The 27248-nt window shown below is 46.7% G+C and overlaps 3 protein-coding genes across 3 annotated transcripts; 1 reads left to right on the top strand and 2 right to left on the bottom strand.

Annotated features, from left to right (window-relative positions):
* The first annotated feature begins 1714 nt into the window (after positions 1-1714).
* On the top strand, positions 1715-7288 carry LOC133897276 (la-related protein 1B-like). Its single transcript, XM_062337939.1, has 7 exons — positions 1715-2208; positions 2337-3123; positions 3207-3357; positions 3440-3530; positions 6382-6459; positions 6573-6644; positions 6747-7288. Exons 1-6 carry the CDS (start codon positions 1894-1896, stop codon positions 6621-6623), a joined length of 1473 nt encoding a protein of 490 aa, XP_062193923.1. The 5' UTR covers positions 1715-1893; the 3' UTR covers positions 6624-6644; positions 6747-7288.
* Positions 7289-9637: 2349 nt separating this feature from the next.
* On the bottom strand, positions 9638-11789 carry LOC133897727 (uncharacterized). Its single transcript, XM_062338542.1, has 2 exons — positions 11505-11789; positions 9638-11366 (listed from the first exon to the last, which is right to left on the bottom strand). Exons 1-2 carry the CDS (start codon positions 11542-11544, stop codon positions 9922-9924), a joined length of 1485 nt encoding a protein of 494 aa, XP_062194526.1. The 5' UTR covers positions 11545-11789; the 3' UTR covers positions 9638-9921.
* Positions 11790-12330: 541 nt separating this feature from the next.
* On the bottom strand, positions 12331-19187 carry LOC133897729 (uncharacterized). The gene is made up of 2 exons (XM_062338543.1): positions 18782-19187; positions 12331-12546 (listed from the first exon to the last, which is right to left on the bottom strand). The coding sequence occupies exons 1-2, from the start codon at positions 19053-19055 to the stop codon at positions 12506-12508; spliced, it is 315 nt and encodes a 104-aa protein (XP_062194527.1). The 5' UTR covers positions 19056-19187; the 3' UTR covers positions 12331-12505.
* Positions 19188-27248: the final 8061 nt, after the last annotated feature.

The following is a 27248-nucleotide window of genomic DNA, read 5'->3' on the forward strand; positions in this document are numbered from 1 at the left end:
AACTCATTTATTTTGACTACTAGCTTCTAGACTTCTGATAGAAATAGAAATCAGAAATAGCTGAAAACAAACAGACCCTTAGCTTAATTTCCTCGCCAAAACGATCGTGTGTAGTGTAGTCGGTACGAAGATCACTCGCGCACGTTGACCGGCGTGACTTGCTGCTACGCGGCCTCTCCCTGGACACGGAGCGACATCACGCGTGACATAAGCGGTTGCGAACAGACAACGAACTCTCGTGTCGACAAGCCATCCTTCTCGCCAGCCATTTTGGGACAAAGTCGGTGAGTACTTGGTTACGGAAAGCCATCTTATAATCCTCTAGACAGCACTACTTGTTAATGAAAGGTCACCGCTCGAGCTGACACTTGCCCGGGGTGGCTCCGCCACTGTTGTCAGCCAACCGTGCCACCCGATTTATAATTGTAGCAGAAGCATATATGAGATATACACACACACGAGAACCACGATAATTTACTATTCGGTGAAAACGGGTTAGATTTTTTTCACCCACCGATTGACTGAATCATTTTAGATGCAAATCGAATCTTGAATATTTGGAAGAAATCTCGGATATCGGATTGGATTCCGATGGCAGGAACCATTTATCCGTCAGATATCTCAGAATAAAATCGGATATATCTGAAGATTATCCGAAACTATCATCTAGGGCTTATAATTTTTTCATACAGAATCGGATAAAGACAGTCTTTATATGAAAATTTAAAGTAATTAATATATTTAAATAATTAATAAAAGCTTCAAACATCATATTAGCATTGGAACTTCTCAGATTTTACTCTAGCATAACTCCTTCCATGGTTGTTACTTTTACTCAATATTCGAATAAATATTTGTAACCGATATTATTTGTATCTGATTCATCATGTATTCGATCCGTATTTATGATCGAGACTATCTATATTCATATCTATATCTACCGTCCTTCGTGTCTGACTTCAATTCCGATAAAAAAATATGAAATAAAATATAGAATTAGCGATATCCGTCCGTATACGATCTGATTGCACATCTACTTACTATGTACTGAGGAATACAAAGTACATACATATGATATAGCCGACGCGTGCATGCACCAAGTTAGGTACGTTCTCTGTTTGACAAGAAGACTGCAGGCAGATGTATCTAAAGATACAGAAAAATCGTTACGTTACACACCATATCATGTACTGAGGAATAGAGTTCGTGTAAGATGGGCACGTCTAATTCAGCTATTCACCGAATGGTTTAGCGTGTTTGCAAGGCCTTCTTCTCTGCATCATTTCTCTTTAACCCCAAAACTCTCATTTCTCTTTAACCCCAAAACCAGTCAGAAAACATGTTTTTCGACGGAATTTGGCAGTGCATCCACTGAAATTTGTTCCATGTTTTTTTGGAACTGCATGTTTTTTTGAACTTGGCAGCTCATTCTTTTATCTTTATTTGATTTAGAATAGATAGTGGGCCCACTCACACTAGAACGAGAGTCCAAAGGCTAGCAATGGCATAACCACAAAAACATACGTAAAATCATGAATCGTCTCGTTTTCTTATGTAATTTTTCTAAAATACCCTAGCACTCATCCTAATCTCACAATTTAATCTCTCGCCATCACAATACTCAAGGCTCCCTCTTATCTTCAACCCAATGCTTGAGACTATTGTTTCTCTTAAAAAAAAACAGTCACAAAACTAGTACAGTAGTACCCTAGAAATACCCTCAGCAAAATTTCCCTGAAATACCCCCGCCACTTCCCCTAATTTCCCACCAAACCTCTCGCCGCCGCACTGCTCCAGCCCTCCCCTCACCTGCCTCCTCGCCTTCCCCATTCCTCCACACGATCCATCCGCAGCCCCAAACCCCAGCCCGAATCCCCATCGCCCCGCCTCCAGATGTCGCCGGCTGCTGGTGGTGCCGCGCCCGCGCAATCGGCGCCGGAGCCCAACCGCGCGCCGGCCCGCCGGGATCCGCCGGGCCAGGCGGAGGGGGCCGATCCCGCCAATGCGGTGGCGAGGAAGACGGCGTGGAGCGTGCCAGCGCCGCCCCCCGCCGCGGCAGCGTCGGCATCGGCGGCGACCCCGGGTGGCAGCATCATCGGTGGCGACGCCTCGTGGCCGGCGCTCACGGAGTCGACTCGCGCGTGGCCCAAGCCGGCGTCGTCCGACTCGCTCAAGTCCCTCTCCGATGGTTCCGGGCCGTCCGCGCAGGTACTAAATCTCGTGATCAAGTCGTTATGTTTCGATGCGAGTACATCTAGGGATATCTCTCATGTTTGAAATGATCCTATGCAAGTCAATTGTTTTCATGGGATTGATGAATCTACCGATGCAATCAGGAGGATTCGATTGCTTCACCGGTGCCGCCACATCCAGTTGTGGAGGTTAATCCGATCTCCTCTGGCTCAAACCCTATCTCCACGCCTCCTCCTAACGCCGCTGCTGCGGCTTCTTCGCAACAGAACGGCGCCACAGCCCAGCCAAATCCAGTTCGGCGAAGTGGCACCAACGGTGGAAACAATGGAGGCGGCAGCCGTGGCAATGGTAGCAGTGGCGGTCGCAGGGCTGCCAGTAGTAGTGGCGGTGATGGGAGCAGCGGCAGTGGTGGTGATGGCAACTGGAACGATGGAAGCCTTGGTAGTGGCAGGGGTTGCAACAGCAGCAATGGCGACGGTGGCATCAACTTAAATGATAATGTCTCTGGCGGTGGCACCAGTGGAAGTGGCAATGACAGCAGCAGAAATGCTCTCGGCAATAACAACTGGAACAACAACATACGTGGTGTTGGCGGTAGCAGCAGTAACAGTACTGGCAATGGTGATGGAAACAATAGAAGTAGCGGTGGCAGCAGCAACCACTGGAGCAATAATGCCCGTAACAGTAGTGGAACTAGCAATGGCGTCGGAGGTCGTGGTGGTTACCGGAGTCGCCGTGACCATGAGAGAGGAGGTAATTTCTCCCCTAGAAACTATCCCAGAGTTCCTATAATGCCATACCAGCAGCAACAGCAGCCGCCGCCGGTTGCCTACCAGCCTGGGCCTTTTCCCCAACCATCGGCGCCACCCGCTGCCCAATTCATGGTGCCACCACATTTTGTGCCATATGTTCCGCCATTTGCCTACCGTGGTGAGTCTGAAAACTGATCCTGTTATTCCAATGAATGACTTCACATGTATATATTGTAATTTGATTATTTTTGTGATATGAAGGAGATGTGCAATCCTATCCTCTCTACTTCCCACCAGTGGAGCAGTTCCAGAACATGCATCTTGTTCGGCCACCAATGCAGCCTTCATGGGTTCCTCAGGATCAGCCAAATCTCCATGAGGATATTAGGATGCAGATAGAGTTCTATTTTAGGTAGTTAATCTGCTTGGTTTCTCTTTGTGCGCTATTGTTGTTTCTTGCCTTTGACTGTTTGTGTATGCTCTTGTCTTGCTAGCACAAATAATTTATGCCATGATACGTTCTTGAGGAGACATATGAATGATCAAGGATGGGTACCTATCGACCTAATCTTGGGTTTCAACCGGGTGAGTTAACTTTTGTTTCACTTCTTGCTTTCATTTGAAGAATATGATGCATTGTTTCTTGGGATTTCTTACATTTTTCCCGTGTCATGCTGAACGATGATACGCTACTTCTGACTTCATTTTGATATGTACACACGTGCATTCCCGGACTTGAAGTTTTACCTGGTCAGGACATAAGTTCACTTTATAGATGGGTAGTTCATAACTGTAGTTAATTTTCTATGTTGGATGCAGGTGTATTTTGCTTTCCTGCATAATCCATTGTACAACTAGTAGTGCAGAGATGGTCCTCATTTCTCAATGTTCAGTAAAATGTGCTACGCCTTAAATAGATAATTTGAGGATTGTAATTGATATGGATCTTGATTATGAGAGGGGAATGGCAGATAGATAGAAGAACTCGCCCTCCCTTGGAGGCTCTGAGCCTTTGCTCTATCTATTTTCTGCTTTTCCTCTACCGATACATCTTCTCTCTCTATTTATAGAGAGGATTACTTGACTCCTAAGTTACAAATCCTAACCATCCTTTTCTAATTGATAGCAATCCCAACTAACCAAATATGCTAACAATCTTATCTAATCCCGACTTAGACTCAAAGGTAACTAACGATCCTATCTTCTGGCTTGCCGTGTGCCGCGTGCTCCCTTGCCATGCGTCGTGTGCTGCTGCTCTCCTTGCCATGCACTACCAGCAAGCCCAAGGTCCAGCCCATAACAGTAATGCTTTCATTAGATAGGACAACAAAAGGTACTTCGTGAAGTATGGTGACATAACTCTTGATCCTTGGTCAGAAATAGAAGTTTATGTGTTGTGATGCTTGAGTTATCAGAAATAAAACAATTAGCCTGCGGTGACTTGCTACTCTCCTCGCTCCGTTCCAGCATAGTCGAAAGGTTTGGGTTTAGGCTTCTTTGACGACAAACTGTCTCTTTCCTGCGTATTTTAACTTTTTATTTGTTATGTATTTGTTCTTGGGTATTAACTAGTTCGCCTTTTGTTCCTCTGGTAGAGTAACATAAGTTTGCTGCATTAACTCAGTTGTTTGCTGCTGGACTGATTATAGTTGATTTAAATGATGATAAGTGATAACCAAGTGAAGTCAACCAAATCTGTGACCAAGGTTGATCAGTGTAATTTGCATATCAGCATTCTCTCTGTTCTATGTTCTAGTCCGTTTGGTGCTTATTTTTCTGTCTGTAGTAAGTAGATTGTAATTTAGGCTAGTTTTTCGCCCTTTCCTCCTTTTTGAGCCGTAAGTTACAACTTTATTTTACTTGCTGCACTTATATGCATCCAATACCATCCACCCTTGCCAGACGGTTACTATTGCCATTGGACTATGCTTAGTATGTTCTGTACTCCAATCCATTTTTTGTTTGCAAATTGTTAACAGTACCTGAAAGCATTGTTGAATGTAAGCTAATAGACTTGTTGCTGTGGCATTACATTCTACAATTTACCCTGCATCTCTAAATCTGTTGGTGGTTCTTGCCTTGTGCTCTATTCTTTGAAAAAGCTTGGTACTTAAGATAAAATAGTCAGGTCAAAGGGGAGAGGTTCCTGTTCTCCTGTAGCTGGATTCATGGGAACCACAAGAATTCTTAGAATGAGTTTTCACGGGTTTATGGTTTAGGAAAAGTTTTGACTGCAGCCAGCAAGGGAACATAGTTGTTACGGCAGCGTGCGAGGTGTGACGACCCACTACCTTGACAACTTTGCAGCGCTATGGTGCGCGGCGTGGCGAGTATACACATTTCAATACTTTTTCCTAATACACATTATCTCTCAAAGTATATATAAAAAAGAAGGAAAAAAAGAAGAAAAGGAGAATACACAAATTTGGTCCATGTAAACCAGCCTAGCCCACCTTGTAGCCCATGTAAGCCAGCTCACCAACACTCTTCTACTTACCCTATCCCTTCACCTCCTCCCTCCCTCGCGCTGCCTGCGTCGCCTGCTCCCTCCGCCCTCCCCGCGCTGCCCTCTCCCACCTGATCTGCACCGAGCATAGGCGGCGGACGGAGATACAAGTACTCCTCTCCCTCTCCTTCGCCTGCCACAACGCCTAAAAGCTGTGGCGTCCCTGTGGTGAGTCGCTGTTCTCCGTTCTCTGCCACGCCAATATATCGCCGTTATGGCGACAATATCCCGACACCATGACAACTCTGCAAAGGAGGCAGGGACATGTCTTCTCGTATTGTATCTGCATTTGCATATTTGTTGGCTTTTGTGCAGACTCTTTTATGCACTGTTTGCCTCATCTTGTGTCCAGGTATCATTGCATTTGTGGTATATGCCATGGTTTAAGTAATGACTGACTATTTTTAGAGTGGGATACTGGCTAGTTCTGATATCTGCGTACTGTGAAAATATGGCAATATATGGCTACCCTTGAGAATATATGGAGATGTCCAGGCTGCACGGTTGGTGAATTAATTCTGACTTGCAAATGAGGATTGGCTAACTAAAACTTGCATATTTTGCTTCAACCTGTCATACACTATAATTTCTGATTGCAGAAGTTTAACAAGTTCAGATAATGGGAATAAATACTCTGGAATATTTGTTCAATAATGTTTAGCAATATGCGTTACTTTGACTTGGTAGTTAGTACAAGATAATCAATCGTATTTATGACAGGGGTATAAAAAAGGTCACTTTGTTTTCCCTGCAGAAATTTTTGTTGTGCGCACATACACATAAAGTTAATTGGTTTGCAACTATTATTAAAGTCTTGGTGACCTCATTTATCTTTGGCACCAATTATTTAGATCAATGCATATAATACGATAATCAGGGTGCATTCTTCTAACAGCTGTTTCACCATACCTTTCTTGTGTTCTTTCTTAGATGAGGCAATTTACTGGCTTGGTAGATACCAATTATATACTAGATGCAATTCGAGGTTCTGAGATATTGGAAGTGCAGGTTAGGCTACAAACTACTGCATCAGTTACTGTTTTTTACCTTTACGATAATGAGCTCTGACATAGATTGTATTTATACGTTTTAAACTTATACTGCTCCTATCTATGTTACAGGGAAATAATGTCCGAAGGCGCAATGATTGGGCAGAGTGGTTACTTCATTAAGACTGTCCACTAGCAAATCAGGTTGCTTCTTCTACCAGACTGGAACTTCATTCCGTAATAAAAATATTATTTACTTGCAAACATGCCACTTTGAGATGAATTACTGACTGGAATATTTCGCAGGTTCATATGCCAAAATGCAGATGCTTCTTATCATTGGGAACCGAATAGAAGTGTTGGTTGATTCAGGCACTGGTTCTGTGATAAATGTATGTACAGCGGGTCAATTCAAAGCCGAAAGATTTTGTTTATTTGGATCAGACGTGATGGCTGCACGTAAAGGAACATTGAAGGCATTGAGGGGAAGACAACAGGAAATAAATTCCTTCAATTATAAAATCCTTTTTTGGTCTGTACAGTTTTGTGTCGAAAGAAATGATACCATATCTTCTCGTCTTGGATGTCGTGTCCTGTCGACTGTTTTGGTGTTGCCTGGGGGTTTATTTTGGTATCGCCCCTCCATTTTTGGTTACATGCACCTTTGCGCTTTGCTGTTCTTGGGGGGAACGATTCGGGTTATTGCAAATGAGATATATATGCTATGGTGCTATGGGAATAATTTTATATGTTATTGTCTCATTGCATCGTAGTATGGTTCTGGAGCTATGAAATTCGAATGTTACTCTCAGCTTAGTTTGATCCTTACGCAGTTAATTTGGATGCTATATATGACCCATTTGGAATGCAGGAACTTCTTGATTTCTGTTGAAGTTGGATTTTTTCTTACGAAATTTCTGTGGAATCGATGCGAAATTCTTGGCCGTGTCGGAAAGTGATTTTATAGCGCCAGTAATGTTTTGATTAGGCTTTGTGGAGTGGGTCCTTGACGGGCCTCATATCATCAGTTCATCACTAAGCCGAGCTCAATGCTCAATCCTCCTTTTTCACGGAAGTACAGAACCAGTAAGAAAAAGGGTACAATCTATGAAGCAGCGTGACCTGAGCTGGGACTTGATCACGGAAGTACAGAAGCCACCATTGGCAGGATGCACAAGCGACGCCCGTACATATGATTGATGGCACTCTACGTAGCGGCAGCATCGCCGAGAAGCAGCCGGCCGGCCAATCCGGCGCCCTGGCCGTGGCCGTGCATGTGCGCCGTGCCGTCCACCTCCGTCCTCGGCGGACAGCTGCTGATAATGCAGGCGCGCATTGTGTTCTGTATGGCTATGGCCCCCTTGGGTCATGGACCTCATGGCTTTACGATTGGACCCGTCGGCCAGCTCAGCTGGCTAGGTGGGTTACTACCAGTCTGTTCAAGCTTAGATACACCCCTCTCCAGGTGGCCCCAAAAATGTGCTTCTGACATGTTGATGGCATTGGAAACACAATTTTCACGGCAGGTGGTATGTAAGCTTGCCCTAAGATAAGTTAACATTGCGAAGGGTGTCATTATATACGTCTTATGTAGACACATATCTAAACGGACCTTTAGGACCATAACAGGTGCAGTTCAAGATGAAGCCTACATAGGGGTAGGGAGTTTAATCCCATGTTACTTATCAATATAACAGGGCCTCTCCACCTCCCCATATAATGAGGGAAAGGGATCATAAGTTGTACACATCAGAAATCAATTGAGAGGCATTAGACTACATCTTGTCTTTGAGCTTTTCTTTAATTCATTGTTTGCGTGGTAACATGATTTCACAATATGTTATCAGCACGAGAGTGCTTCGCTAACCAGGTACAGTTACCGCATTTTTAATTAAAGTTTTTTAATTTAGTTCCGCCGACGCCGACGCCACCGTTCTTCGGCTGGCCGACCTCCGCCTTTCCTGGCCGGTCCCCCTTGGTGGGCCCACAAACTCTGGCTGCTGCTCATCATGGCGGGTGGCCGAGCTCCTTGCGCCGTCGCTGCTATGGCGGGACGACCGACCAAGCTCGTCACGCCGCCCCCTTCCGCAGGCATACTGCCCCAACGGGCATGTCGCACCGCCGCTGATGGCTGTTGCTGTCGACCTCAGGACAGGAGTCACCGCTTGCCGCCTACGATCTCCGGGTGACGCGCGAGCCGCCACGGGCTACCTCGCTGCTGTCACACCGCGCTTCCGTGTCGGTGGACCGGCAAACATGGTCGTCGAACCCCTCCAAGGCCTGCTCCGCCGCTTAGCCTCCATGACCGAGCTATGTCATCGGGCTCCTGTCACCGCCACCCAACCAAGTCGGCAAGTTAGGGTTAGGGGAAACCCTAACCCGAGCTGGACTAGGTCACAACTGGGCTAGCTAGCATGGGCCAAAGGGAGAGAGGAGAGAGGTAGCTCGATTTCAGCCAAGAGCCGTCCCATGAACCAAGCCGAGTCGGCCTACAAGCCGGTTCACCTACGGAGCCAAGCCGGCCTGCCTCTCAAAGCCGAGCTCCTGAGCCGGCCTGCCAAACCGTACACAGACCGAGGCCCATATAAGAAATCAGGAAAATAAAAAAGGCCTGATTCGTATGAATTTTTACAGAAAGGCCCTCAATCTTTTATAAATTTCCATATATCCCTTCTATTCATATGTCTTCAAGATTTATGCGTAGTGAACTCCGTTTCCTGTCTCGAGCGCAGTCCTGCTACTGCTCTCGTCGGCGTGGACGCTTGTATCCACGCCGGTGGATGGCCGCGGCCAAGTCGAAAAACTGCGAGAGTTTATAAACGGTTGCTGAATACAAGCAAACTGAAAGCGAGCTATCCAACATTTTACTCTTAACACAAGCCATTACTGTCAAAGGCCTTCTCCCAAAGTGACAGAGATTCAGAAACCAAAAACCGCATGGAATGCGAACATTGGATGAACTGAATCCTGCAGGCTGAAATTAGCAACTATATATAACCCAGCAGCATGTACTTACGTAGGCACTAGGGAAGCTCGGATACACCGTAACACAAAATTAGCAACTATATACTCCCTCCGGTCATAAATATATAACCTTTAGGATAAAGTCTGGTTAAACTCTTAGAACTTTGACCATCAATAACAACATGTACTCACCTACGCACTAGGCAAGCTCAGATACACAATAACACAGAATCTTGGCCCAATCACCATTCACCAGTAACCATATCATTCGATTTATTGAATGAGAACAAAGAGTTACTACATGGCACAAAAAAGACACGGATAACGAAAATAATGCAAGTGGTCTAGTACATTGGGTAGCTTAACAGATAAATAAGTAAACACAAGCACATGCTCAGTTCATCCGGTAAGGCATGCCACCTTCAGCAACTATGTCACTGTATGTCTAATCTGCTCACAACGTTGGAGGAAGTATCCAGGATGCACCAACCGTACCACGCCATCCAAAAATGATTCACTATGTTGTAAGCCTTAATCTCTTGCCACGATTCGTCCCCAAGGAAAGTGCAAATCTCAACAGGTCAGGTATCTCTAGCCTCTTCAGCTGGTCAACCGTTCCTCGCAGCCTCGGAACCACGACTTCAGAATCCTGTACAGCGATCCTCTTCCTTAGCTTGTCCCAATAATTGGGTATGAAGTAGAATTCATGGAACATGAGCCCTCTTGTCCACTCACGATGGTGGCAGTAGGTGATCAGATGATCAGCAAGTGTGAAGGGCTGCACAGAAGTCTGAGTCAGCACCGACTGGTCGTGTTCCAGGCACGACATCGGTAAGCTCTCAAACGAGCCATCGTTGAGCGAGTGCACCATAATGGGTTTACAAGCGTTGGACAAGGTGAAGTAGATGCAATTGCCGCTAATGGAAGGGAGGTCCCTGGCTGAGACAGAGAGGCACCGGTCGTCGCTGAGGAACAGAGCCCGGTCGCCTAGGCTAGGCACCCGAGTCAGCTCCTGCCTGCAGAGGTCCACCTTGAAGAGTGCAAAAGCATTGGAGCACTCGCCTGAGACCTTGTGCAGGACGGCGAGAAGCATAGCTCCCGTGGACTCCACAAGGTAGTAGCAGCAGCTCTGAGGGAGGCCAAGTTCCTTTGGCACTTCAGCGACCACTGGATCAACGTGTTTGTACTGAGGGTAGATCTGCACCAGCTGCCTCCCGACCCGTGTCACGCCGTAGAGCCGGCCATTGAAGGGCAAGGTGTTGGTGAACTGGATATTGATGTGGAGGATGACCCAATGCTTCATGCTCGGCTCCGCGCAGATCACCACAGGCATGTTGGGAAACCAGACAACGACGGCGATGGAGCTGGGGCTGGCAACACAGACGGCAGCGTTGAGCCAGACGAAGGAGTCCATCTTGAAAGACGCCTGCTTGCTGAGCACGCGGTGGAAGAAGCCGGCGAGGTGGGGCAGCTGGACGATGACGCGTGTGAAGGGGTGGAGGACACGGACGACGGCGGTGCCTGTGTCGAGCAGGAGGATGAGGCCGTCCGTGAACCCGACGATCCGCTGACCCTGGAGCTCCCACAGGTGCACCCGCCGGACCTTGCCGGAGGCGGCGTGGAAGAAGGTGATCGCCTCGTCGTCGACAGGACGGACGCCGGTGCCCTCACAGAGCGCAACCCAGCCGCGCGGGTGGAAGCGGCGGTCGGCCAGCGAGGTGTCCCGTGGGCTCGGCGCGGACGCGCGCCAGTGCGTGCACACGGCGCGGAACACAATGTACTCCGTCACGTCCTCCTCCAGCAGCCGATCGGCGATGAGTTTATTGATGTCCGGGTGGAGCGATGTCCAGTCCCGCTCCTCGGCCGCCGCCGTCGCCGGGCGACGCTTGCGGCCGCCACGGGGAAACGCATCGCAGGCGGCGGCCTTGCGCTTGGGGCTCGATTTCGACGCATCTTCCATCCCTCAAGGGAAATCCGACAAAAAGGCGAGATTTTTTTTCCCGTAAACAAGGCACAAAGGCGAGATTTTTGACCCCTGCAAACGGAGACTAGATCTTGAGAGAGCGGATGGTGAGTATGGATTGCCACCCTTTACCTCACCTTGGCTGCTGGTTCCGCTCTGCCGCCGGCGCCTAGACATATATAGAGCCACTAGCCAGAAATCCCCACCGCCATTAGGCTCCGGCTCCGGCTCCGGCTCCAATTCGACGCTGCTTCGAACTCGGAGAAGTAGATCAAACGGCGAATCCCCACCGAGTCGGACTCGCGGAGATTCCGGCACCGAGAAGGAGGCTGGTGGGGTTGGGTGCGTGCGTGTGCCCCGGGGGCTGGGGGTGCTCGCCGTCTCTCCTGGCCGATGCAAACACTGGGACGGCGTGCTGGGTGGGGTGGGGTACCGGGCGATGCCGTGGGTGCGGGTGGGTGGTGCAGGCACCCTACCGAGCGGTGGGCCGGCCCACGGACGCGCCCATGTATTCTTTCCACAGTTACGTTTCACTCAAAAAAATGACTATTTGTTAGTCAACTATTTTTTGTTTGGATTTCAGTCATTTTTGTTTGGATTTCAGTCAACTAAAAAATATGTTAGTCAACTATTTTTTGTTTGGATTCCAATTGACTTTTAGCTGCCTGCAAGAATCGACTGAATGTTTTTTCTACTTCAGTCGATATTTTTTGAGAGTGTCTATTTATTAGTTGACTGTTTTTTCTTTACATATCACTCAACTTTTTTTTTCACATGGGACATAAACCCCTAGAAATAGATAACTGTCACTCATTTTCTTTTAGGGAGATGGCTACCACGTATTGTATTTTTCTCAATCTTAGCAGGACTGAATGGCCTAAACAGAAAATTCAGGGTTGTAGCATACTTGTATCTGGCTGCAGTATAACAGCATATGCATTTCCCTAATAGGTTTGTGAAGAAAAAAAAATGACAACCAAACACATCAATGCTTCATAGCTGACTGCACCACAAATACCAAATACAAATTACTAGTATATATGGAAGAGCTCCATTTGACTACAACTAATCACTACATAAATCTTTGGTTGCCGAAGAACACAAAAACCTACAAGACAAACTATTCATGTGGCTAGAATCAAATTTGACGAAAGGAGGCGGCAAGCATTCTTCTGTATCCTGCATGGACAATGAATATGGATGATTGGTCAAAACATACAAAAAAACATGGTACCGGAAACTAATTTCAATAGAAGATAAATATACATGGATGAGAATATTAAAAATCAAACAGAGTAGAAAGTTTATTTGGGAAGAAAAGTCAAATGGTTAAGGTAATGAGGAAATGAAACAACACAGACTTCCTATCTTTCTCTCCTTGAACCATGCAGAAAAACAGCAATACGAACCAACACAGACTTCCTGTCTTTCTCACCTTGAACCATGCAGAAAAACAGCAATACGAACCAATAATATTGCTCCCTAGCTTATCCTTTACCAATTAATTATCAGATCGTTAACTGACACATTGGAGCTCAGCAAGACAGAACATAATGGAATCGTTGAGAGTAATCACTATCAACACACACAAGAAATAGGAAGCTACTGGGATGGTATCCCAAAAAAAATTGGCTATCAGGATTACCTTAGAAAATTATATCAACAGAATTATCATAGTCATACAACAATTTTCACAAATTATCAAATTGTTATTACAAAGTTATACATGCATGAATGACAGCAGAAAACAAATAGATGGGCGAACCAAGGCATCATTTAACTCAATAAACAAGGCATCATTTAACTCAATAAAACAATAGGTTGTAAGTTTTGTAGCCACCCTGCGTGTACGTTGTAAGTTTTCTGACTGCAAGGTTTCGTTTCTTAATAAGTCAATAGAACTTAGACATTAGTCATTAGGTAAGACGAATACATTTCAATAAGCCCGAAGAAATAAAGTGTTATCACAGAAAATCTAGCAATATTTATAGGCCAACAAACCTAAAACCAGCTAATACAAATAGCATCAAGGGTATAATAAAACAAAAAAATCTAATTATATAATTTCCAAATGTAAAAAATCTAATTATATAATTTCAAAATGTAATTTGTTTTGCAGGGACTACTAGCAGCAAGAACAGAACCAAATTGGAACGAGCAATGTGAACATATCTGCAGCAAAACAGGTGTACTAGAAACACAAAACTAGGCAGCTTCATTTTACAACACAGATGCGGAAATTCAAATTTTGGGATATACATTCTTTATGTGGTAAAAAGATGCAAGTAACAGAACTAATTACTGCAGCAAGCTGCACTATTCCATCAGCTAAATAATGTGGCTTCCAAATTTGTTTGCAGGGAGGATTGCACATGGATTGGGCCAAATAATATGGACTTCAATCAACAGAAATACAACACAATGTGTCCCAACAGTACAGGTAAATTGACATTTTAGAAAATTAATTGAATGTTATAGAGAAATATATATGTAGTTACACTTCAGAATTTGAAGTAATCATTAACATTGAGTACTGAATTTTTTGTGAATAAATGTAAATTAATTAATCACCCTCTGCAATATCATTTAAAGGAGAAATAAAATAATACATTTATTTACATAAACTAATTAAAATACTGCATTAGATAAATGGTAATTAAGCACCATCTGAAGCATCAACAAGTGTTTCCCATCTTAAACACTTACGGAATGTTACAAAACCATAAGTAAACGATCAGATCTTACAGTATGTATAGCATACATATAGCACAATCCATCCCAAAATATCATAGAAATAAGGAATAGAAAAAATAAGGTATATAATGAACAAAGACTTCAAACACTACCTTTCAATTTGCCTGTTCCACAACATCATGCTCCTGATTAAACTTACTCCTACTCCTCCAAACTAAGATCACAGAACAAAACAGAAAATAAAAGACCTGCAATGACAACTATAAATAAAGGGGACTTGAGGCCAGCTGCGTTCATCTCATCTACTCCTATTCTTGCGCATTGCCTAGAAAACTTTTGTAGAGCTTGAAACCATGACTTCCACTCCACCGTTGTCTCCCAAGCTATCTCAAGAAGTGGAAGAAGAAATGCCTCTCTCTCCTGAGCCTCCCAATATGATCCTGTCAGGCACCATTGTCATCTCCTCTTCAAGGAGGAGAGGAAGCAGCATGTCTGTCGGTGGCGGCGGTCCTTCACTAAGCATATATGACGCTTCCTCGACGCCGCCGCTGCAAAACAAGCGGCACACGAGGGGGATGCAGGTGGCGATGACCTTGAAGATGTCATTGACCAGGTCGCCGATGATGTCTTCAGCGATGGAGCCCCTGAGTCTCCGATGAAGAGGAAAGCACAGTTATCGTTGTCGACAACCGTCAGATCATCTCCACGTCCCGTAGAGGGGTCTCATCGTCGTTGGCGCCGGTCAGCAGCTCCAGGACGGGCAGGGTTTTCGCCTTGACTACTTTTCCTGGCCCATACACTAGTCAGCAGCCGGTTCCCGAAGCGATCAATTGTCGCCCCAAGGAGGAGCAAAAGAGGTTCATCGACTCATTCAAGGGAATGTAGAGTAGGAAAAAACATATGTAATGATATTAGTATTAAATGAAAATCGAATGTAATAAATTTATCTTCGACTTACCTCGCACCTAACCGTTGTGCTTATGAATGAGACTGTCAGAGTTGATCGATGTTCCACGAGTTTTTTAATATCTCACCATCTGTAGTAGATAACCATACTGATCCAATTCGAGTCACTTCGACCACTATGTAGGGCTATTCCCACTTAGGCGATAACTTATTGTGATTAGCCTGTTTCTGCACCTTTCGTAAAACAACGTTCCCAATAGTGAGTGTTCTGGACTGGATTTTCTGGTTGTGATATCTATGCAACGCTTGTTGGTACTTCGTCGCTCATATAGACGCTCGATCACGATACTCCTCGAGTAAGTTGATATCGTCTGCCCGTAACTGCTCTTGCCCATATTCTGAGTAATTTTCCACTTGTGGTGATCCAAACTTTAACTCAGTCGAAAGCACTATCTCTGCCCTGTAGTCTAAGAAGAAAGGAGTTTGACCGGTGGCCTTGTTAGTCGAAGTGCGAACAACCCATAGTACCGAGGGAAGTTCTTTCACCCAGCGTTTCGAGTAGACTTTCAGCCTATCGAATACCTGAGTTTTGATACCCTGCAAGATTATGTCATTGACGCGCTCAACCTGACCATTACTCTGTGGGTAAGTTACTGAAGCGAAACAGGTTTTCATCGAATTCTTCACAGAACGTGGTAAAGGTTCCGCTTTTGAATTGGCTACCATTGTCCGTAATCACTCGATGCAGGATGCCGTATCGAGTGATTACGCTCCTCATGAACTTCTTGGCCACTTCTGCGGATATCTTTCCTATGGGTTCGGTCTCGATCCACTTAGTGAACATGTCGATAGCTACGAATATGAATTTGTAATCACCTTGGGCCCTGGGGAATGGTCCCATGATATCCAAGCCCGGACGGAGAAATTCCAAGAAAGAGGAATTGTTTGTAAAGCTTCGGCTGGTCGAGTGGTCTATCTTCTAAAAATTGGCAGCTCTCGCACTTTTTGACCAGCTTGCAAACGTCCTGAGGGTAGTCAGCCAATAGAATCCTTGGCGGAAAACCTTCCCAACCAAGGTACGATAAGATGCATGATTACCACACGTGCCTCCATGGGCATCAAGCCATATTGCATTGCTCTCTTCTGGAGTGATGCACTTCATCAAGATTTTGTTACTCCCCTTTCGGTAGAGCTTGCTGTTTACCAAAGCGTATAGCTTGAACTTACGCGGAATTTTTCTCTGCAGATGCATCATCGTTAGGGACCTCTCGACCCTCGAGATAGGTTTGGAATGGAGTCATCCAAGTCGACTCGCATTCGAGTAGTGCAGTGTTGGGGGAATGCCCCAGTTTGAAGATATTTAGACGATGCACTATGGTATTACTATATCTATCATAGTATCTCAGCCACCACGTGGTATGTAAAGGGGTGAAATGTCCAAAATACATCTCTATGCATATGATTGTAACATAATATCTTAGAGGCAAGTTGGTAATTTCTCCTGCCCTTTCTCTTTATAAATAAGCCCTCAAAGGGTAGGAGAGGGGGACCTCCCCAAAGGTTTTTCCCATTACACCGGTTTCGTTTCTCTCGCTCTATCCTTTCGGCCCACCGTTCATCTCCAAGCTTGAGCCTCCTCTTATGAGCAGGGCTCTCGTCGTATCTGTTCGGGGCATTGTTTCGTTGCCCAACAGCGCGTCATCCGTGGGGATGCGACATTAGAGGCCATGAGGAAAGGGAGTTGGGAGCTAATCATGAGCGGAGAGCACGGAGATTTAGCAGCTTTATAGAAAACACCATCACACTGGGTGATCCCACCGTCATCTCGTGGTGTCAGGGGCCGTCGCCGGGTAGCTCTGAATAAGTGGATTTGCCATCGGGCTTCCCCCACAACAGGGGCTCGCTGCGAAGAGGGCCGCGACGCGCATGCTTAAACGCACCGTGAAGGGGATGCAGCTGCGAGCACCGCTATGTGAGCACAGCCTCATTAGCATCTTGCAGGTGAAGAAGTCGCGATTGCATTGGCTCGGGCGTGCGCGAACGGCGGCTGTGGCGTGTTGCGAAACGCTCCCGAGGTCGTCTGGAGACAAAGCATGCACGAGTGTGGCTCCTCATACCCATCCAACCTCGAGCAAAGGCTAACCCATGAGGGAGCAAAAGCAAAGGTAAACACGCCTCGATGTGTTTGGTAAAAGCACGCGTCCTTATTTATTGTTAGCTGTTGACAGCTTGGCTGTTTTGCTTTCTTTCTATCTCAATATTATGAATAGTATTGACTAGTATCCCTACTAGTATATGAGTTACCATATCTTGGTTGACGGGTCACGAGTAGTGGTAGCACTTTCATCGTTACATACTTATCTCTGGGAACACGTTCACTGCAGCTAGTCGGTATCAGCTCTAGGGTGTTGGAACGTTTTATTTATTATCACAAAGAGCTACCCCATGCTAGAAAAAATAATGGTAAAAAAGAGTAGATCTATTTAAATATTACGAGATAAGACTATAACTGCTCCGTTGTATACGTAGTGGTGGAGATAGTGCAGGTAGCCCGTGAAAAAATAGATTACCTCACCTAACACACACCATCCACGACAAGGCAGGGTGCTGCAAAGCTTGACTAAAATTCTCACGTTCACATTGTAACCCTGGGATGTCTATCCTCGTGGTGAAGGAGGTAAGTAGTATATTCACGATATGTATACCATGTACCGGACTCATAAGCCGTCAGTAACACGCGTGGCTGGCGCGCCGTGTGAGAGCCGTCAAGTCATGACATAGATAAAAAAAATATAATAAAATAATAATGGCCATATATTTAGCTTTGTGAGTTGTAACTACCGGTGTTGTCCAGTGGAGGAGGACAGACCATATGGCTATAGTACGCATAGGCTGCTAGGCTTGTCGACTCGGTGGCTCGTTTATTTCAATTGAGGTCACTGCTAGCTTTAAAGAGTGGGGCTCAAAAGCATGCAGCGCCTGTACCACCAGCTAAACAAGAGGTTCACGTCCAATCCGTCAGATACTGAAGCCTATCTTCCGGCATGCTGAAGCGAGGTGGCTGCAAAAAATCAGCATGCGAGTCGCATAGGTGCTAAGCGCTTGTACTCAGCTTTCACGTGTGCTGAGTGGCCAGGAAACCTACAGCTATAAACATGTATGGCGTCTAGGATACCGTGCACAATAGGCATGAACAAAAAATCAGGTGTTGGAGGGTCAAAAAATACATGATTATTTGCTACATCAAATACTCAGCGCTCACGATCACAAATCATAACGAAATCCGATGGCTACAAACTTGGTAGTTGAGAGCCCAAATAACTGTTATAATATTGTTAGATTAGGACAGAGAGTCCTTATCCTACCATATGTGAGCTCTTTATCGAATCCGAGTCCTACTAGAAATACACTCTCTTCATCCCTATATATAGGAGAGGGGACACCTCTAATTGTACCAATCAGATCTACTATTGCAATAAAGAAGTGTCTCCACCCTACTTTTGTCCTTTGTCTACTTTGTATTTGTATCTACTATGTTGATGGTGAGAGATCGAGACGGAGAGTTTCTAACTACTGGCAACGTGGTATTACAACAATAACAACAGTAGTAATATTTAGAATCCCCCATAAATTAAAAGACTGACATAAAAGCAAACTTGTTTCTTCAAGGTATATATATACTTAGATACCTTCTTTAAATCTTTCTTTCAATAAAATCAGAGCAATACTCTTTTCCAAAAATGATAGATATACCTTCACGAGAAGGCTTGGAGAAAGAAAGCATGGTAACTGCCGAACCACCAGAAGAGGTCACCTGTGAGATGGAGTTTCCACAAGGGCGATATTTCCGTGCCCTCGTCTTCAACGGCCGCGGACGAATTGTTGTTTATCTGGTAGAACAGGCCCATGGAGTCGAGGTTGACCACTGGGCTTGCCAGGTTCACCAGCAACGCGGTCAGTACGAGGTGGAGCAGGTAAGTCCCGATGAACACCGGGAGCAGGCGCCTCCGATGTGTGTACAGCAGGACGACCGGTTTGTCCATGGTCTTAAGGGCTATAAGCAGGGACATGGGATTCAGTTCATCCATGGGAGCTGGGAGTGGGAAGCACAGCTAGATGTGGACGGGAAGAGGAATAACAGAGGGCAGGACGGAGTAGAGTTGAAGCGCTGCAGGGGAAATGATGAAGAGATGCTTCCGAAGAAGGTCCAAGTATCAACGACAAACGGATGACGAGAGACCAAGGAATTGCCTAGTCAATATAAATAAATACGCATCATCAGTTTAATACACACTAGGCTAATAGGTTGTTGGGCTTGGGCGTCACTTTAAGAACAGGGGCGATTGACCCTCGCGTCAACCGAGTTGTCAAGGAAGCTTCCTTCGATTTTCTCGTCGCCTTCGCATCTCGTGCTATCTACGGCTGTACGCACCGTCCGGTCGTTGCTGACGAGCAGCACCCGGTAGGATGATCGAGCCCTGTCATGTGGGGCCGCCACTACTCCCGCAAGAAGCGCGGTACCGGCGACGAGCTGGGAGTGTTGCATGGCCAATCTAGGCCTAAATTCTAGACGTTTGGATTATTGCTTAGAGATAAGATTAGCTTCGGGTTGTTAGCTTCGGTTTGTTATAGATAGATTCTTAGCATCAGTTTGTTAGGCTGGACTCAGATTCTATATAAACTGAGCACTGGACAGCAAATAGAGATAAGCAATAGAACAATTTCCTTTCTCCTTCTTAATTCTCAACATAGGGCGCAGAGGGGAAAAACCTCGCCCTATTACCGATCACGACTACGATCTTCGTAGTCGAGGACCTCCGTCCGTAATCTCCGACACCGGTAACAAGCCCCTAGCTGCCTCTCAGCCCCGGCGGTACGGTCGGTAGCCAAGAGCTAGCTGCCGAGTAGGATAGGCACCGGTAATGCCGTTGAGCACGCGGTGGGAGCCTGACACGACGGAGCTCGACGACCCGGGAGCCGCTTGCCTGGTGACGATCGAGTGGAAGGCGATCATGAGCGGACGCCGTTGCGGGGAGCGCGTTGGCGCCTGTGTCGGCGGTGGACAGGAACCGGTCCGAGTGTCCGGCACAGGGCGCGCGGAACGCCGTATGCTTCCGTCACGTCGGTCATGCACTAAGGCCGGCGCACGGTCATGCTGGTCCACCGAGTCGCCCTCTAGGAAATGAGGGAAACACGGGCTGTTCCGGAAAAATGGGTCGCGGATAACAATCACGATCGAGGCGCAGCCCGTCCGCAACTGGGTGGCGAAGAATAATCAATTGTGGTCCAGGCGCAGCCTTATCGTACACGGATCGCACAAACAATCGATGCTGGGCGGTGCGTTGCGCAAGGCGCAGTACGCGCTGGCACGCCTGGCCGACGAGATCGCCCTGCAGCTCGCCGTCCGCAAGGACCTCACCTTCGTCAGGACGAGCTCGAGATGATGCACCACGTCTTCTTCCTCGTTCCCATCAGATCGAGCACGGCGGCCCAGCGACCCCAGGGTCTGCCAGGTCCGCGACCTCACCAACAGCTCGAGTTCCTACACCGCTGGGGGCCGCCCTCGTACGTCCTGAGGATCCTGCCCTCATCCCTTGCGAGCGGAGATGAAGCTGCTCAAGCATCAAAGCCGGCCAGGGTCGTAGAGATCGGTGACTTCATCGACAAGGACGACGCCTCTACATCGGCCGCGGCTGCCACAAGCGCCGTCAGCGAGGCGTCCGCACCGTCTGGCAGTGGCCGCCCACCATCCTTGTTGAGGCGTGGTGACTAGGAATGAGCATGGAGTGATCTATGGGCATGGAGCGAGGAGATCCACGGATCGCTCCATGCCCATCCCTAGTGGTGACATATGTACACGCGGCAGTCGACCAGCATCAAACTAGTACGATGGGAAATGTCCTGTTAGCACCCCTCTCATGAGTCCTAATTCAGATACACCAATAATACTATAAAAATAATTTTCAAGACAAATATACATATAATTAACATGTTTGTAATCCAAATATTTAGAGATGAGATATCAATAGTCAAAGTCTCAAAAGTTTGACGGGAGATCCCAAAAATCCCAAAACAAGTTCTCATGACTGGAATGAGTAACTCACAACAGGCTACCTAGAATCGTGTCTACAAACGGAAGGGAGAAAAACAATGTACAATGCATATATCCTTAGTCCACAAGACTGTATCCTGCACAAGACACTATAACTAGGCAGTGGCCAGTGGATGTGACGAGCATTTGAGGATAACAATTGCATTATATGGCCCACACAAATTGTTTACTATTTACCCCAACACAACTTTAGTGCTGCTTCGATCCTACTCTTTCGTGATCAAGTCTCTCGAACTGTAACTGCATGAGCAGGCTGACCCTGAAACATGGCCTCGATTCTCTCCTGTCTCAGGGTCATATCCTCAACCATCTTATACAGAGATTCTTGGTTTACCACAACACGATCCTGTCGCGCGGTCATGTCCTCAACCATCTTATACAGAGATTCTTGGTTTGCCGCAACACGCTCAAGGATAGTTGTGTTCTGGTCCAGTGTTGCTTGCAGCTGACTCATACACGAGGTCATTGAAGACTCATCTCTGGGAGTTGATGCAGGAGCTTGGCGGTCATGATCCCGACGATGCTCTACTTCCTCATCTGCAATTACAACTTGAGCTTCATGGCGCCTATCTGGAGGGTAATATCTCTTGATCCTCTCACGCATGTTCCTGGGTATATGTTCAGCCAAGTAACCCCTGCGGATGAACACCTTCATCAAGTACGGTGCATATGGGAGTTGTTGACTTCTGTCCGCCATTGCGAGTCTCACCTCAGTCAATATCAGATCCACTACATCAAACTCAATTTTACTCAAGAGATGATGTACAGTGTGCAAAACCAAGTATGTTAGGCCCTCCTCCGGTCCAGTGCGGGGCAGGATTGTACACCGAGCGATCTTCAGAATAGCTTCAGCATGTAAAGTAAGCCTCTGCAGCTGCTGGAAATGGAAACCATCTGCATGAATGTCTTGGTAAAGATAAGCAAATGAATCCAACGTTGGCGGCTGCTCAGCTAACACATGCAAGCGAGGCAAACCAGTAGCATGCCTAAGTCCCAAAGCCTCAGCAAACTGCTCTCTTGTGATAACACAATGCTGCTCCCCCAGCGTGAACCTCATCTCATCACCATCCTCTATTACTTCCAAGGTAGAATAAAACTGTCTCACATCCCTTTGCATCCACTTCAGCGAGCTATCGCAAAGCAACTGGCCAAGTCCGGGACATGTATCAAAATACTGTCGAAACTCTTCAATACCTGTACTCCTGTCTATATCTGACCAATACACCCACCGGTGGTCCAATGAAATCAATACTTGTCTTGAGTCATCAAAATTTGCCTACAAACAAAGAAAAAGTTGTCGAGGTTAGAAAATGTCATTTTGAATCCGAATTTAAAAAGACGTAAGAGACGTGCTAGTATTTACAGATAGAGACCAAATTTATGTTTAGTATAAGACACGGGATCCCATGTAGCACACCATTGTTCTCCCAGAATTTCTGCTGCCGTACATGGTATTAGAAGGAACATGGTACACGTGCATTTTTTTTTTCTCTACCGAAACTTTAGGAATGTCACTGCTTCGATTCCTTGCTTTGTCTCTCTCACTGTGATTAATTCTGGGCATTGCAACTAAAGCGCAACGTGATGATCTGCATTAGTACACTTTCTATGTGGAATTTTCTATACGTGCTGTAGGGATGGTCTCACAGGCCATACAGGGTCGGAAGCCTTTGTGGCCACTGATTACTGATAAAGCTTATAGCTATTGTGGATTTATCATGATGCAGGAACGCTTCGGACATGCCGAAGGTATCTTGCGGGTGCTCGGTGCTGCCGAAGCGTGTGCGGGTGCTGGGATCTGCGAAGCCATTGTCAAGTCTTCGGAAGTTGACCGAAGGCTTTCGTTGGACTTCGCGAGGGAGTCAACTGAAGGGACGCTGGAGGTGTCATCACAGGCGAAGCATTCGGCGGGCCTTCGGAAGCCAGACGAAGACTATCACATGGTGCCGTGAGAAAGTCGACCGAAGGTGTGCCGAAGGAGCCATCTGTCGTTTACCTTCGGGAGCCCAAGCGAAGGGAGTACCGTCACTTGTGATTGAAGACTGAGAAGGGCATGATTGTAAATATGACAGATGTATCTAGGATAATACCGTATTGCTCCCGAATATGCCGGGAATGTGGCAGTTAGAGGGGTATTACTGTACATTGTAACAAAGAACTGTTAGGTACGACCTATAAATAGGGCGGCACTGTAACCGAAAAGACATGTGAGATTAATAGCAGTGCTCTGTTCCCTAAACCGTGTGTATTTTGCACTAAGCCTTTTGAAGACTAAGAAGGACATGATTGTAAATAGGACAGATGTATCTAGGATAATACCGTATTGCCCCCGAATATGTCGGGAATGTGACAGTTAGAGGGGTATTACTGTACATTGTAACAGAGAACTGTTAGGTATGACCTATCAATAGAGCGGCACTGTAACCGAAAAGACATGTGACATTAATAGCAGTGCTCTGTTCCCTAAACCGTGTGTATTTTCCACTAAGCCTTTGGATCACCTTAAGGATCCGAAGGCCCACCATTTTGTTCGGTTACGCAAGTTTCCAACAGGTGGCGCAGTCCGTGGGGACCAACTGATGAATCAGCGGCACAACAAACACAGCTTCTGGAGGGGGCCGCGGTCACGGCTAACCCTTCGGCCGCGGCGGTTCCAAACATCACCTTGTCTGAGGGAGTCGAGGGAGTTCAAGAAGAAGAAAATGTTGTGGCCGTGCAGGCCGATGGAGATGGCCGGGTTTGCGAAGATCCAATTAACCAGGAGGATGCAGATGCTCCAATGTGAAGAGTTGAAGAGGGGCTTCACGCACGTTTTGAAGCTTCGGCAGTTGCGAAGGGGAAGGCCCCCCGCTTGGAAGAACATGAAGCCTTCGACCTTTCTTAAGACTATGAAGATGAGGAAGAAGAAGAAAATGAAGCAGAAAGAGCTGCATGGCTAGAAGCTGAAGACCTAGAGCGGCAAATTGCACAGAAGAAGCACATGCTAGGAAGCTTGGTAGCAAGTCGCAAAATGGTTGAATATCGTCGCGAGCTGACGAAGCCAGAAGAACTCTCGAGCAAATGCAAGAACAAATTAACATACTGCAACGAGAGGGCAAAGAGACACAGAACATAATCACCCCTTCATCAGCATTTACAACACGGCCTGTGCAAGATATTCGGCATAGGTCACGCATAGGCAATCCAGAATCACCGCTCTCCGCTGGCTTGCAAAACTAGTCCTGGCCTTTGGGTTTCAAAATGCCAAGGGTAGTAATGTTTGACAGAGAATCAGACCCAAGGGAGTTCGTTATGAGCTTCGAGATAGCAGTCAAATCTGCTGGAGGAGATGACACAACATTGGCAAAGGCGTTCAAATTGGCTATGAAGGGAATAGCAAGATCATGGTACTCCGCCTTGCCTCCAGGGTCCATTTACTCATGAGAGCAGCTGTGCGATGCCATTTTCTGCAATTCCAGGGCAACCGGGCTGAGAAGGTCACAGCCGGTGACCTCTTCGCAGTTAAGCAACAGTCGACAGAGTCACTGAAAGACTACATGCATTGCTTTGTACATGTGTGCTGTCAGGCGAAGGGCTTGAGCGAGGATATAATCATCGATGCTGCCATTCAGGGCATCAGAGGAGGACTGCTGGCAGGAAAACTTACATGCAAGAGGCCGCAGAGTGTACATAAACTCTTCAACAAAATGGAAGAATACGCAAGGTCCAAAGTGGACCATCATTGAAGGAAAAGTGAAATGGCATCGTCGAAAACGTCGAAGCCTTATCTCTCAAACAAGGACACGGATACTGGCCAACCGAAGGACAGGCCGAAGCACTCGAAGAAAAATGAGGCCTTCGGTTACACCTCAAAGCAAAAAGAAGTCAACCAGATAGAAGTCGGATCTAAGGATGCCTTGCAAGAGACCGTCGAAGCCCAGGGTGGTGGAAGCCGAAGCGGTAGAGGCCGCGGAAGGCCGAGGTGGCCGAGGAGGATGGGCACCACGTGACCCAAGCACGATGTACTGTGAGTTACATGGTGAAGGTGCTGGTTATACTACTAAGCAATGTCGACATGTCGTAGCCATGAAGGAAAGCCTAGAGAAGCAACCCTTCGATCCTGCACGAGTAGTGCACCACGCCGTGCCATATAGGCCGGGCAGCACATGGCAGTATCAGCAGACCCAGGGTCAGGCTCACGGGCCAAACCCTTCGGCATTTGCTTCTCAATGGCGATCAATGACTTCGACGCAGCTATATGTTCCAGCACCTTCAGCTCCACCAGACCAGAACTATGGTCAGTCAGCGACTTTTCAAGCAGCGCTTCCACCCCCTTCGCCATGACCAGCAATCGAAGCCCCCCTAGAAGCCAATAGATCAGTAAACACAGTAACCCACATATTGAATGTGGTGTTGGCAATTACTAGCGGCTCCAATCAGAAAACAGAGTCCAAGAGGCAGCGAAAAGAATATGTGCGAAGGGTTAACCATATCGATGTAAACCCTCCATATGTCCACTCAAAGTGGTCCCATGTCCCAATCACCTTCTCACAGGAGGACATGAGGGTCTTGGATTACCCTCACACAGATGCCTTCATCATCGCTGTTAACATTTCAGGAAGCGAGGTCCACAAGATCTTGATAGATGGCGGGAGTTCGGCAGACATCATCTTCACTGATGCCTTCGACCGGATGGGACTAAAGCGAAGTATTTTACAGCAGGCTAGATCTCCATTGCTAGGCTTTGGTGGAAAAGCAATCCATGCTTTGGGCAAGGTGGAGATACCGGTCTCTTTTGGCGAAGGATCCAATTTTTGGACAGAAGATATTACCTTCGATGTTGTTGATATAAGCTATCCATACAACGCCATCTTTGGAAGAGGGGTGCTAAATAAGTTCGGCACAGTACCGCACCATGGTTATCTGTGCATGAAGATGCCCGGCCCCGGAGGCGTCATATCGGTGTTGGGAGATCAACAGATGGCCCGTAGAATTGAAGTGGGATACACTCCAGACCGCTGCAATGTTCATGTCATAACAGATTCTATATCGAAGCCCCAGGAAGTCGAAGGCTCGCTACAGGTACAACGAGCACCGAGGGCCTAGCTCGAAGGCCAGACTAAGAAAGTGCTACTGTGTCAGGATAGATCAGAAAGATCAGTGGTCATAGGAGCCGAAATGGCAGATGAAGCTGAACTAAGGATGATAGAATTCCTTTGTAACAACGAGGATGTCTTCGCTTGGACGCTGAAGGATATATAAGGGGTCAACAGAGATATCATCGAACATACTTTGAATGTTGACTCGACGTCGGGGTCATACGCGAAGCACTCCACTTTGAGTGGTTAGCGAACCCGGTGTTAGTCAAGAAAAGCAATGGCAAAAGGAGAATGTGCGTTGATTTCACAGACCTGAACAAAGCCTGTCCAAAGGATGACTTTCCTTTGCCACGCATCGACCAGTTGGTGGACTCCGCGGCTGGCTGTGAGATGTTAAGCTTTCTGGACGCATACTCAGGATACCATCAAGTCTGGATGGCGAAGCAGGACGAGGCAAAACAAGCTTCAGAACCTCCTTTGGAATATACTGTTACATAAGAATGACCTTTGGCCTTCGAAACGCCGAAGCAACCTTCGCCAGATTGGTCCAAATTGTACTAAAGTCACAGTTGGATAGAAATGTATCTGCATACGTTGACGACATAATTGTCAAGAGCAACAAGGAAACTAATCACTTGGATGACCTTCGTGAGACCTTCGCTAATCTGCGAAGTGTGGGATTAAAATTGAATTCAGAGAAGTGTGCATTTTGTGTGCGCTCGGGGAGGTTATTGGGATTCTTGGTCTCTAAGAGAGGCATCGAAGTAAACCCTGAAAAAATTCAAGCAATACTTGATATGAGGCCTCCACAGAGTAGAAGAGAGGCACAACATTTGGCGGGAAGATTGACAGCTCTAAGCCGGTTCATAGCCAGGTCTGCTGAGCGAAGCCTGCCTTTCTTCAAAACTCTCAAGGGCTTCGACCCTTATAGATGGAGTGCGGAGCAACATAATGCTTTTAATGAATTGAAAGAGTACTTGATGAGGCTCACAACTCTGACTAGCCCAGATCTTAAGGCCGAGTTACTGCTGTACATAGCAGCTTCCCCTTCGGTAGTAAGTATGGTGCTTATGCAAGAAATGCAAGTCAAT

This window comes from Phragmites australis, chromosome 17, assembly GCF_958298935.1.
Source record: "Phragmites australis chromosome 17, lpPhrAust1.1, whole genome shotgun sequence".
Classification (NCBI taxonomy): Eukaryota; Viridiplantae; Streptophyta; class Magnoliopsida; order Poales; family Poaceae; genus Phragmites; species Phragmites australis.